Source organism: Corapipo altera, unplaced genomic scaffold, assembly GCF_003945725.1.
Source record: "Corapipo altera isolate COAL_440 unplaced genomic scaffold, ASM394572v1 301, whole genome shotgun sequence".
Taxonomy (NCBI): Eukaryota; Metazoa; Chordata; class Aves; order Passeriformes; family Pipridae; genus Corapipo; species Corapipo altera.
In genome coordinates, this window is record NW_020884926.1 from 1,433,817 (window position 1) to 1,445,795 (window position 11,979).

Consider the following 11,979-nt stretch of genomic DNA (forward strand, 5'->3'; position numbering starts at 1 on the left):
GATATTGTTGTGCTGGCCGTTCCCCTCATGTGACTTGTTTGAAATCGCTCTTTATTCGAAATTTAACCTGTTTACTGGTAATTAACGGACGCCTGCGGTGACGGCGCCTGCCCTCCCGCCTCTGTGTGCCGGGTCAGTACCCACGGGCAGAGCTGGGCAGTTAATCACCGCACTGCCGCTGCAGGAACCGCTCAATTAACGTCTCATTAGCGATTTTTTAATATTTTTTTTGGTTAATTACTTCCCGGGCGTCATCGCCGCGCCCGGCACGGAAGTGACGCGTTAGAGCCGCGCTGGTCGCAGTGCCCGGTGGCGGCGGCGGTGAGTGGGACCGGGGGGCCCCGAGGGGACCCTGAGGGGACGGGGGGGGACACGGGGAGGTCTGGGGGGTCCTGTGGGGCTGAGGGGGACCGGGAGCACCGGGGGGGCTGAGGGGGACAGGGCAGCGGCCACACCCGTGGGTGACACGGCTCCGTGAGGGCCTGTTGGACCCCCCCGGCCCCGGCCCTGAACCCCCCGGGGGTTTGTTTATTCTGCGGTGTTTTCCGCAAAAATCGGGTCCATTCCCCGCTCTAAGACAGGCCAGTAATGACACGCTCGATTGGCACATTGATTATTTATTTCCGAGCCCGGTGCTGTTCCATAAACCGAGCCCCACAGCTACCACAACTTGTGCTGTTTAGGCATCGTAGCAACCAAAGGAATTAGCGTTTATTTGCTATGAGTCGCACAGTTCTCTTGTAAATTAGTATTCTCTCTTGTGCTGCTTGAGGATTCTCTCACTTCTCGTGCTAATTATGGCCATGTTCAGTCTCTGGTTTGGGTCGGTGGGTTTCTCGGCTCAGTGGTCTCTGACTTGGTTGTTGCTTTTCCCCCTGCCAAATTAGAATTACTTGTTATTTTTACTACCTTTTACTCTCTCAGAGCTGATTTCAGCTACTGAGTTTGGTTTGTAAGTTTTTTCCTTATCTTGGCAGTTCTGTCCCATAAATTCTTCCTTTGTGTCCACTGGCACATCCTTTAGTCCCAAGCTTTGTTAATCCCCCCCTGCCCCAGGTCTGAGATTGTTGAAGAACGTGACACCAAACCATAGCCACAAACCACGTTTTTTGTGCTCTCCAGCAACTCTGTGTTTCTTCTTCTGGGTTTAAACTTTCTGGGTTTAAAACAGGTGGTTTTGGTTCAGCACAAGTCAACCCCCACTTGGCTTTGCTCGAAGGTGGAACATCGAGTGTTTGCACTGCAAAAAAAAAATAATCAGTGTAAAATAGATTTATCTGTGCTGGACTGTGTGGTTTGTGTGGGTTTTGTTGACGTCTCCTTCTTTTTCAGACTTTGTTTTTTCAACTCAAATGGGTGATGAAAAGGATTCTTGGAAAGTGAAAACTTTAGATGAAATTCTCCAGGAGAAGAAGCGAAGGAAGGAGCAAGAGGAGAAGGCAGAGATAAAACGTATGAAAAATGTAAGAACCGGTGCCTGTATTACTGGAAAACTGCATTTTCATTGGCCTTACATTTTATTCTGTGCTTTGTTCGTAGTTTTTGGTCAGAAAAGGTAAATAAATTGATGTGATTAACTGGAAGTTGCAGTTCAAGGAAGAGCCTTTCAGAGAATAGAAGAGTATAGAAAAGTATAGAACGATGGGATTAAAATGAATTGGAGTAACTTTTATGTTACTATTTGTACAGCTATGTAGAAAATAATTCTTCTGGGAAAAAAAGCCCATGTAATAGTTAATGCAATCAGTGTTAATTATGTTGAATTAAAGCAGTTCAGCTTTAGTTGCAGTCCAACTGCATTTGCCTGGTTACAGTATGGATGTGGTTTATAGATGAGTGGAGGTGAGCAGCTGGGGATGGATTTTGAGCCAGCAGTGGAAGACTTAAGTAATATTCAATTTTTTTTTCATTCTGTGACACAGAGATTAATTGCCTTTTTCCCTTCCCTGTGTTCCCATCAGTCAGATGACAGGGATTCCAAGCGGGATTCTCTTGAAGAGGGGGAGCTGAGAGACCATCGCATGGAAATAACCATCAGAAACTCACCTTACAGGAGGGAAGACTCCATGGAAGACAGGTAAGAATGAGAAAATCACCTTGTTACCTGAGAAAGAGTTACTGAAGTGAACTTTTAGGCAGAGGATTTAAAATATCTGAAGGGAAAATTCTAATTTTTTAGCGTGCAGATGGGCCAACTCCAGGGTAACTTTTTGAAGCAGTGGTTGAGGCTTAACAGTGTGTTGTGTTCCAGTTTTGGTTCAGGGCTATTATGGAAATCAACTTGAACATAAAATAATAAAACCAGGGATCTTTTCCAAATGGGGAAAAGAGGAAATAACTCACAGTCTGACAGTACCTGTCACCTCCCTGAGTTTATTTGTGTGCTGTGTTTTAGGGGAGAAGAAGATGATTCCTTGGCTATAAAACCACCCCAGCAAATGTCCCGGAAAGAAAAAACCCACCATAGGAAAGATGAGAAGAGGAAAGAGAAACGCAGGCACCGAAGTCACTCTGCAGAAGGTGGTTATTGCTGCACTTGGAAGCTTCTGGTTTCTGGGAGCTTCCCAAAGGGAAACCAAGTAGGCTCTATATAGAGTGAATAACAATAAGTACAGACTAAAGAAAGGTGGATAAGACAAAGGAATTTAAACTTTTATTATTTCTTTGCCTATGTTTAGTGCCCTTATGGCAATGACAGGGATATAACTGTGGTTGAGAGGACAGGAATCACTTTGGGACAGGGACACTGAGTTCAGTTTTACTCCTTCCAGTCTGATAAGCTTCCTCCTGGCTTCACTGAGTGAGTGGGCTGAACTCTGATCTTTTTAACCTGTCTGCAAAGGAAAACCATACCCTTTCCAGAAACATTCACGTTGTCTTCCTGCTACTAACAGCCGTTTTCTACTTTAATGCAAGTATTTGTGCAAGATCTTCTAATCTTTGGATTCTCCGACCCCCCTTTCAGAACAGGATTTTCCCACTGAGAAAATGACAGAGAACATGGAAATAGGTTCCCATAGGTTTCATCCTCTCTAGTTTTGCTTGGTAAAAATGGGAGCACTGACTACTCTGACTAGTAACACTCCAAAATTAACTTTTGTTTGTTTAGGGAAACATGCCAGAGTGAAAGAGAAAGAACGGGAGCATGAGCGTAGGAAGAGACATAGAGAAGAGCAGGATAAAGCCCGTCGTGAATGGGAGAGACAGAAACGGAGAGAGATGGCAAGGGAGCATTCCAGGAGGGAGAGGTACAGCTATCCCTGCCTCCCCTGTGGCCACCCAGCACACACATGAACAGCTGCCTCCTCTAATCTATCTCTAACCATTGCTCTGAAAGGACAAAAAAAAATCCAGAGGGAAAACTTGCCCGGTGCCAGTATTCCTGGGAATGTGGTGTCCATGGAATGGGTTCTTGGCTTTAATTACTTTTTAAGTGCTTCATTGCAAGGGACATTCCGAGGTGAATTCACTGCTGGTGTTTCACCGTAATCGAAAGGTTGGACTTGATGACCTTGGAGGTCTTTTCCAACCTAAATTATTCTGGGGGGGGGGGGAAAAAGGTGCAAACTGGATTTGCACATTAGGGGATTAATGACCTGAACTTGCTTAATTTCTGTTGAAATCCTGCTAGGGGTGCAGAACTCATGGTCTTTGAAACACATTTTTTAAAGGATCAGCTGAGAAGCTCCATCTTTTTTTTGCCTGGTGAACAAGTGGTGCTGCTGATAATGAAACTGAGCTCAGTGGTTCGTTACAGCAAACCAGCTTTCCCTCCCTTAGTGGGCTGAATTGGTAACAAACAATAATTATTTTCCAGAGACCGTCTGGAGCAACTGGAGAGAGAAAGGGAGAGGAAAATCCGGGAGCAGCAGAAGGAACAACGGGAGCAGAAGGAGCGGGAGAGGCGAGCGGAGGAGAGGCGGAAGGAGCGGGAAGCCAGGAGAGAAGGTGACTGGCTCTGCAGAAATGTTCTTCCTACTCACCATCACTTCACTCCCTGCTGACTCAGTGGTGGAATGGAGGGATAGAAAACTTCCTTTACTTAGGGCAGTGCCAGAATTTAAAAAAAATTAAAGCAGGGGGAGGCCTTTTATGTGAGAGGGAAAAGGAAATGCAGGTTCTGCAAGGGGAGATAAAACAAGGTTATAAAGTTATAGCCTTAAACATCCTGGCAGGTTGATTAGTCAGTGAGACTTTGCCTCTGTGTCAGTCTGGTTTCCTGTAGAAACAAGATTTCTGTCAGTGACACTGTGTTTCTGTGTGTATCCATCAGAGTCTAACACAGTTTGATAGAAACTGAAAGCTCAGAATTCAGTGTTTTAAGGATTTTGGGGAAATAAATTGCAAAGGGAGGGAGAGGTCATGTAAGTATTTCACCCATGGAGGATGTGGTAGTGGGAGTCAGGTGGGGAAGATGTGGTAACTGAGCAGTTGAACTTCTACACATGAACCTCACTTTGCTCAGCATGTCAGGTGCTTGCAGTCTTAAGTTCAGATCATTTTTGGCTGAAGAATCTGTTTGTCTCAGCTTTCAGAGGTAAAAATCAGAGCCTATTGCTGTAAACAAGTGACAAAGATTGTTCAAGAGTAGCATTAAAAAACCATATTTTTGCTTTGCTTTCTAGCTCAGCTCGTACCAAACAGCTCCTTTTTGTGCTTGGCTTTGTGCTGGCAGTGCTCAATCTACAGAGCCTTTCATTTAATTGGTTTTATTGCTCTAAATGTTCTGTCAGCTCCTTCTAAACCTCAGCTGGTTTCATTCTTTTGCAAATCTTCCACTTCTTTCTCTGGCATTGATGCCTTAGTGTCAGGGTGTTTACTGTGCAACATGCAGGGCATCTTGCTTCTGTTTTCCAAGCGTGGCAGCAGCTTTCTCTAAGTAGCACAAACCCATATTATTTTATTTGAGGTAAATCACAGTCCTTTATTCTCCCACACAGAGTTAGACTCTGCTCCTCCCCATTACCCTTTAGTTTGTAAGGAAAAATGAAAAGCATTCCAAGCAGGTGACTGTGGCAGGCAGGAATATTCTCAGCAGGGCAGGGAGGTGTAACAATTTCTTGTGGTTTTGTTTTCCCTAGTTTCTGCTCACCATAGAACAGTGAGGGAAGAATATGGAGACAAAGTAAAAATGAGACCCTGGAGTCGCAGCCCTTTACGCCAGCAGAGAGAGAAGCTTGAGCAAGGAGAGAGCAGGAAACCAGGTAGAACCTGCCACTCTACAATGTCTTTGCCTTGGGGGCAGCAGGAGCTGGGCTGGGGTAGTGTTTAACTTTTAGTGTCAAACATATATCCCAGGTACTCAGTTAAAAACCCACCTCAGCCACGGTGGCACGACCCTGGAACATTCATAAGCACTTGTACTGGTTTCTGAAGCAATGCTGGTTTTTGCAGGAATTGTGCCAAGTGACAAATGGAATGAATCTTTCCTTTTTTAGCAGTAGGAGGAGTAGTTTAAAAAGTTCCAAAGCGAGTGACTTCATTCAGTGGTGAAAGAAGCAGCTGACTGAATTTTTAAAATCTGGTAGTTTAATTCCCTTGCAGATGGAAAAAGGATGGATTTGTTTTATTAGGAGCTAAGCTACCTTAACAACTTACCTTGCAGGGATCAGTGTAGTTTAAACATCACTGATATTGTCATCTTGTAGAAGCAAATAAATGCATAAGGCAGTGTTCTGGTTAGATGGGGAATTTTGATTTCTAAGTCAGAAAATGGTCCTTCCTGTGCCTGGAAGGTTCTAACTAGGGGTAGAAAATTTGCACAATTGACATAAAAATGTCTTTGTTTGAAGAAGAAAAGCTCTGTGTCTGCCCTGTTAACATGTGCAGCTGTGAAAATAAGTGTGTCCATTCAAAACAAGCTGATTTCAGAATGGAATCAGCTGGAATTCCAGGTGGAGGCAGCAAGTCCTTGGAAACTCCTGCCTAATGAACCATCAGTGATTGACATGGGCTATGTCATGGTGAGCAGAGTCTGCACAGTGAGCCCTGACAGTCACCACATCTGGACACACATTAGGGACACTCCTTGTTACCAGGGTGTTTTTCCCCTTTTTTTTTCCTTTTTTTTTTTTTAATTAATTTCAGGATTATATCATGTTTAAAAACCAAAAGGCCAATATTCCATATTTTTGGCAGCTGATCCTGCACCACTGCAGTTCAGAAAAGCTGTTTGTCACTGAGCAGAGCATGGAATGATTTTGTTTTTCCAATACAGAATGTTCAGCACTGATTTAATGCCAGCTGAAAGTGCAGCACTTACCTGGGTGTTCAGAGTGTTAAACTGATGCTCAGTCAGCACCCTGTTCTTAATTTTTGTGGTTTCAGCAGTGAAAGAAGAGAAACCAGAAGAGAGAGATCCTCTTTCTGACTTGCAAGACATCAGTGACAGTGAGAGAAAAACCAGCTCAGCAGAGTCTTCCTCAGGTGATTAAATGCAGATGTAATGAATTGTACAAGTGTAATTAATTTTTCTGCTGAGGAAACACTGTCATTGGTGTGTCCCTGCTTAGTTCTGTGTTTGATTATTCCTCAACAGAATCAGGATCAGGCTCAGAAGAGGAGGAAGAAGAGTCCAGCAGTGAAGGTTCTGAGGAGGAAGGAGAGGAAGAAGAGGAGGAGGAGGAGGAGACAGGAAGCAATTCTGAGGAAGTGTCTGAGCAATCAGCAGGTGAGCAGCACAAAGCAGGGCCCACAAGGGGCTGTGATGACTTTGTTTCTCATTCTGTGCTGTTTTATTTGAACATTTTCCTTTTCTCTTAGTCTAGGGTAGGCTGAGACCTCACAGGTCAAGATAACTAGAAAGAAAAAAACCAAGTACAAGTCATTTTCTATCCTTTTGTATAGAGGTAATACCAATTCTTCATCTAAGAAGCCAGATGAGAAACCTGAAAGCCATTTTTGTCTTCCTAACTGGTGTAAGGCTAACAGATTAAGTGCTCTTCTAACACATCAAATATTCTGCAGAGAACAGTTCTGCACTTCTTTGGGGGGTGGTGAAATACGAATGTTTCTGTGATTTCGAATTATTTTCAGTTGCAAGTTTCAGATTTATTCTTCATCCCAGTACAAGTAAATGAACATGATACCAAAAATGCAGTAAAGAAGTCTGCATACAGGCATTCTGGTCATTACTGGAAAGGCACAACAGGCTGGGTATTTTTCTTTAAAATCAGTTACAATTAATAAGCAAATATTCATAATCCATCCCCAAATGCCCAGATCACTGGTAAGAACTGCGTTCCCTCTTGGAAGCATTTGCTGTCCAAGTGAAGCAGGAGTGCTTGGTCAGTAAGAGGCAGTGCAGAGGTGAGGTGGAAAAGCATCTCAGCAGTGATTTGCCTCCCGAGGTGCTGCAGGAACGTGGGGTGGATTCAGCTGAACTCGATTCTGTTTTGCAGAAGAGGTGAGCGAAGAGGAAATGAGTGAAGAGGAGGAGCGGGAGAATGGAAACCACATCCCAGTTGGTACAGTGCAAATCCCGACTGTTTTCGCAGCCAAATCAGTCTATTTCTACAAATACTTTAAATATTTTAAATTTAGTTCTTGTTGCAGTTTTGCCACCATTCTAAGGCATCATATACTTGGCATTTTACGGCCATTCTTGTGTCAGAATCAGAAATTCCTTGAAATCTGTTCCAAGGCTTAGAGGCAATCAGATCCTTGTCTAATGAGCTGATGTTTCCTTCTTTTTCATTTTGGGCCTCTTGTCCTGTCCTCTCCTCAAAAATCAGAGTGAGATATCCTGGCTCAGTTTTCTCCTTCATTCCAGTGTAAAGTTTTTATTTTTCTGACACTGGAAATTGTGTGTCCATGGCTGTAAATGAGTCCTTGAAAGCATCACCTCTGCAAAGAGGAGAGATTGGGCTTCTCAGCAGTGATCAGTGTCTAACTCCCCTCATTTGGCTCAATCTGAATGTAATTATTCCAGACAGCTCCTCTTTCCACCACTGATTCTGACTTTTAAAGTTACAGAGTCGAGGTTCGACCGAGATTCAGCGGGAAGTGAAGTGGAGGAGGAGGAGGTAGGGGAGGGATCCCCTCATTCCAATGCCATGACAGAAGGGGACTATATTCCTGACTCCCCAGCTTCCTCTCCCATTGAACTGAAACAGGAGCTTCCCAAGTACCTTCCTGCACTTCAGGTAGGGGAGGACTTTTAAATATAGATAAGAATGTCATAATATAATTGATGCTCTGTTACCTTGGTATTGCTACCTGAAAATAGGTCCCTGTGAGAGAGGAGTTCTGTTATGGTGAACAGGAGTCTGATGGGTGGTTATTCTTTATGTAGCCAACAGCAAAGTGGAGAAATATGAATAAAAAGCAGATTTTTAATAATTGAATTATGTGAAAGATATCAGTGTAAGGTGCTGAGTTCCTGCCTTTGCCATTGTGGCAGAAATTTCAGATTATTCTGTGCAAAAGTGAAGGAGTGAAGATTTAATGAAATAATTTAGTTAATAATTTTGTAATAATTTAGTTAATCTGCTGAAACACAGACTCTGTCCAGGATTCCATTAGAAATCCTGTAAAAAATAACCCCCAAAGATGGTGTAGCCATAATGATGAATTCTCTTGGTAAATCTAAGCTGTGAAGTTGCTGAAGTTTGCTGGGTGCCTTTTTAAAAAACCCAAGCAAAACCCTCCCCCAGATGCTGGAGGAGTAAATGTTGTCCCTGTATTTTTTTCAGGGATGTCGCAGCGTGGAGGAATTCCAGTGTTTGAACAGGATTGAGGAAGGAACATATGGGGTGGTGTACAGAGCAAAGGACAAGAAGACTGGTTGGTATCAGTGCTCTCCTGTTCCCTTCAGGGGATTTGAGGGCTGCACTTGTGTGCAAATTATGGTTCTGCATTTTTCATTGAGGAACAAAATCTGTTTAAAACACTTCTTTACCAGCAAGCAGGTCATTGTCGAGGCAAAACATAGCACAGTAAATTAAATACTAAACAAATCGGTGACAGAACACTGGGAGACCCCTTAATGTGTATTAATTAGCTGTGTGATGGGAAATGTGTTTTCTTTGCAGATGAAATTGTGGCTCTGAAGCGACTGAAGATGGAAAAGGAGAAGGAAGGCTTTCCCATTACTTCTCTGAGGGAAATAAATACTATTCTGAAAGCTCAGCATCTGAACATTGTCACTGTCAGAGTAAGGCTACAATCTTCTATGTCACAAGTATTTCTGTTCTTGAAATATTGCCTCAACTTTTAAATGCCTTATAAGATGTTAGCAATCCTTGCAGAGCTCATGGGCAGTTGTGTGCTCCTCATAAGACTGTATAGGCATTACTGTCTCCATAACCTGATGTTTTGCAAAAATAAGGTGGTTTTTTAATAGAAGAATACATTTTCCATGGATTTTACCAGTGGCAGCCTCCATCCTCTTGCCGGGATCAATTTAAAACATTGATTTTTGGGTGCTTTTTAAACACCACGTGCTGGTTTTGACGGCCTGTTTCTGTGTTGTAGGAAATCGTTGTGGGCAGTAATATGGATAAAATCTATATTGTCATGAATTATGTAGAACACGACCTCAAGAGCCTGATGGAAACAATGAAACAGCCCTTTCTGCCAGGTACTGTTTGCCCCAGTCTCCTGAAATCCTCCAAACTGGCCCACACAAATGGCAGTTCTGACGTCAGGGAATGGCTTTGTACAAGCACATGTGGTGCTCTGGAATGTCCCATGTTCCTTGGAACAGAGCATTCCCTGCATTTTCTGTTAGTGCTGTAAAAACTGGCACAAATAAGGATTGGATGGGAGTGCTGATACTCCTGGTGATGTTTGGCTGATGAATCCAGTGTGGAGGTGTTCAGAGGGGGAACTGAGGGAATTTCCCCTGTGCTACACTGAAAAGTAACACTGGGCTTGAATTTTGGCTGCTTCCTATGAGAGGCAGTAATTTCTGAGCATAATTTGGGTGCATTCCAGCTACCCAAATGAATTTTGCCTTATTGGCAGCTCTCTGGGTTTAACTGCTCTTGTACTGTGACATGTTTTTATTGTACAAGTTATACTGTGCTTTTAACTCGACACCCCTTCCTGCCCCCTTCCCTGTTCTCCAGATGAAACAAAAATGAAAGGCAGATTTATTCTCATAAATGCATTTGGCTTCTTTTTGTCGTTCCAGGCGAAGTGAAAACCTTGATGATTCAGTTACTGCGAGGGGTCAAACACCTTCATGACAACTGGATCCTGCACAGAGACCTGAAAACCTCCAACCTGCTGCTCAGTCATTCAGGCATTTTAAAAGTAAGAATTCCATGGAAAATAGCACACTTGGGGAAGAGTTTGTGCTGCAGGATTACACTGTGTCATAGTTCTGGCAAGAGCTGAGAACTGTGTGTTGTGTGTGGATGTTTCTGAAGGCTGAAGCCACACAGTGGCCAGAAAGGCACTGACAGTGAATGGCCAGTGCTGGAAATGTTTCTAATTGCCATTTATTTTTCTTCTAGGTTGGAGATTTTGGGTTAGCCCGGGAATATGGGTCTCCCCTGAAGCCCTACACCCCCGTGGTGGTGACTCTGTGGTACAGGGCTCCAGAGCTGCTGCTTGGAGCCAAGGTTGGTTCCTCCCCTTCAGCCTGACTGTATTTTATAAATCATGAACAAAGGATGAGCATGCTTGGTTCTTTGTGTTGATTCAGAGCTGGAAATTCTGAATATTCAATATTATTCCTCCTAAAAACACAGCTAAAAATCTTCCATCATCCCCAGACAGAGGGTTTTCCTCCTTTGGAATGATGATGTGGTCAGTGCTGTTGGACTTCTCATGGATTTGGGCAAACTGGCAGTTGGGATTTTAATTTTTTTTTCTTAAACTAATCTAAAATCTGTGACACCTGAGAGCAGAACAAGGTCCTGGCAATGTTCCCTGTTGATTAAGTGAAATCTGGGTGAAATCAGTCGGGTTTTGCAGGGCTTCAGTGACAAGAACCATGCCAGAAAAAAATCCTGCTTTATCAGCTGTGCTGCTTTGTTTGTGCTTGGAAAAGAGAGGCATCAGTGTGGAGACTTTTATCCTGAAGTATTTGTGTACATGGCTATTGCTCATAATTCACAGGAATTACAACCTTTAAATAAATACAGTTGAGACCTGGGCCTGGGGTGTGGGAATGATTGTGTGTGTGTTCTGGTCAGAGTGTAGAATCCTTAAAAAAACCTCCAAAACAAATAAAACCCCCAAACCACAAACCCCCCCCTCCCTCAACAGTGAAAGTATGTCACAGATTTTATAAGGCATAATTTTATTTTCCTTCTTTCCAGGAATATTCCACAGCCATAGACATGTGGTCAGTGGGGTGTATCTTTGGGGAGCTGCTGACGCAGAAGCCGCTGTTCCCAGGGAAGTCAGAGATTGACCAGATCAACAAAGTTTTTAAGGTAATTTTTTTTAACGATTTTTGGATTCTGACTGGTTTTAGAGATGAGTAGTAAGGAACTAAAAGTGCATGTTGCTCTGTGACAGAGATTCAGCCTTAATAAAAGGCTCATTACTCAGAGTAGACCAAAACCACGATCTGTGTGTTGTCTGTTTTCTTTGGCTACTTCCCAAATCCTAAGTAAAGGGTTGCACTCTTGAGTTTATTAAGGAGATACTTTAATTTATAGGATCTGGGTACTCCAAGTGAAAAAATCTGGCCTGGGTACAACGAGCTTCCAGCAGTGAAGAAAATGACCTTCACAGAGTACCCCTACAACAACCTGCGCAAGAGATTCGGGGCTCTGCTCTCCGACCAGGGCTTCGACCTCATGAACAAGTGAGTGCAGCTTCCAGGGGCTCCTGGGGAGTGGGTGGGCAGTGGAGCTTGTTCCTGGGTTGTGAAAGGTTGGAAACAGTCAGCCCCAGGCTGAATTATAACCAATTAGTAGAACTGTACCCAATACCCAGTCATAGAATTGTAAGCAATTTATAGAATTAAAACCAATACCCAGTCATGGAATTATAACCAATTTATAGAATTAAACCCAGTAC

At 43.4% G+C, this 11,979-nt stretch overlaps 1 protein-coding gene across 4 annotated transcripts in view; it reads left to right on the forward strand.

Annotated features, from left to right (window-relative positions):
• Positions 1–142: 142 nt before the first annotated feature.
• Positions 143–11,979, forward strand: part of LOC113954097 (cyclin-dependent kinase 11B) — a 14,126-nt gene continuing 2,289 nt past the window's right edge. The window contains exons 1-18 of one of the 4 annotated variants that reach the window (XM_027658026.1): positions 143–321; positions 1,333–1,463; positions 1,962–2,077; positions 2,396–2,520; positions 3,110–3,248; positions 3,818–3,948; positions 5,082–5,204; positions 6,328–6,426; positions 6,539–6,670; positions 7,401–7,466; positions 7,969–8,144; positions 8,694–8,784; positions 9,033–9,154; positions 9,475–9,580; positions 10,136–10,257; positions 10,461–10,568; positions 11,271–11,387; positions 11,616–11,764. In XM_027658026.1, the coding sequence (XP_027513827.1) occupies positions 1,353–1,463; positions 1,962–2,077; positions 2,396–2,520; positions 3,110–3,248; positions 3,818–3,948; positions 5,082–5,204; positions 6,328–6,426; positions 6,539–6,670; positions 7,401–7,466; positions 7,969–8,144; positions 8,694–8,784; positions 9,033–9,154; positions 9,475–9,580; positions 10,136–10,257; positions 10,461–10,568; positions 11,271–11,387; positions 11,616–11,764 (2,033 nt within the window). In that variant the 5' untranslated portion in view covers positions 143–321; positions 1,333–1,352. The remainder of the gene's footprint in view (positions 322–1,332; positions 1,464–1,961; positions 2,078–2,395; positions 2,521–3,109; positions 3,249–3,817; positions 3,949–5,081; positions 5,205–6,327; positions 6,427–6,538; positions 6,671–7,400; positions 7,467–7,968; positions 8,145–8,693; positions 8,785–9,032; positions 9,155–9,474; positions 9,581–10,135; positions 10,258–10,460; positions 10,569–11,270; positions 11,388–11,615; positions 11,765–11,979) is intronic. The other 3 variants (XM_027658028.1, XM_027658027.1, XM_027658029.1) reach the window with 3 other exon arrangements.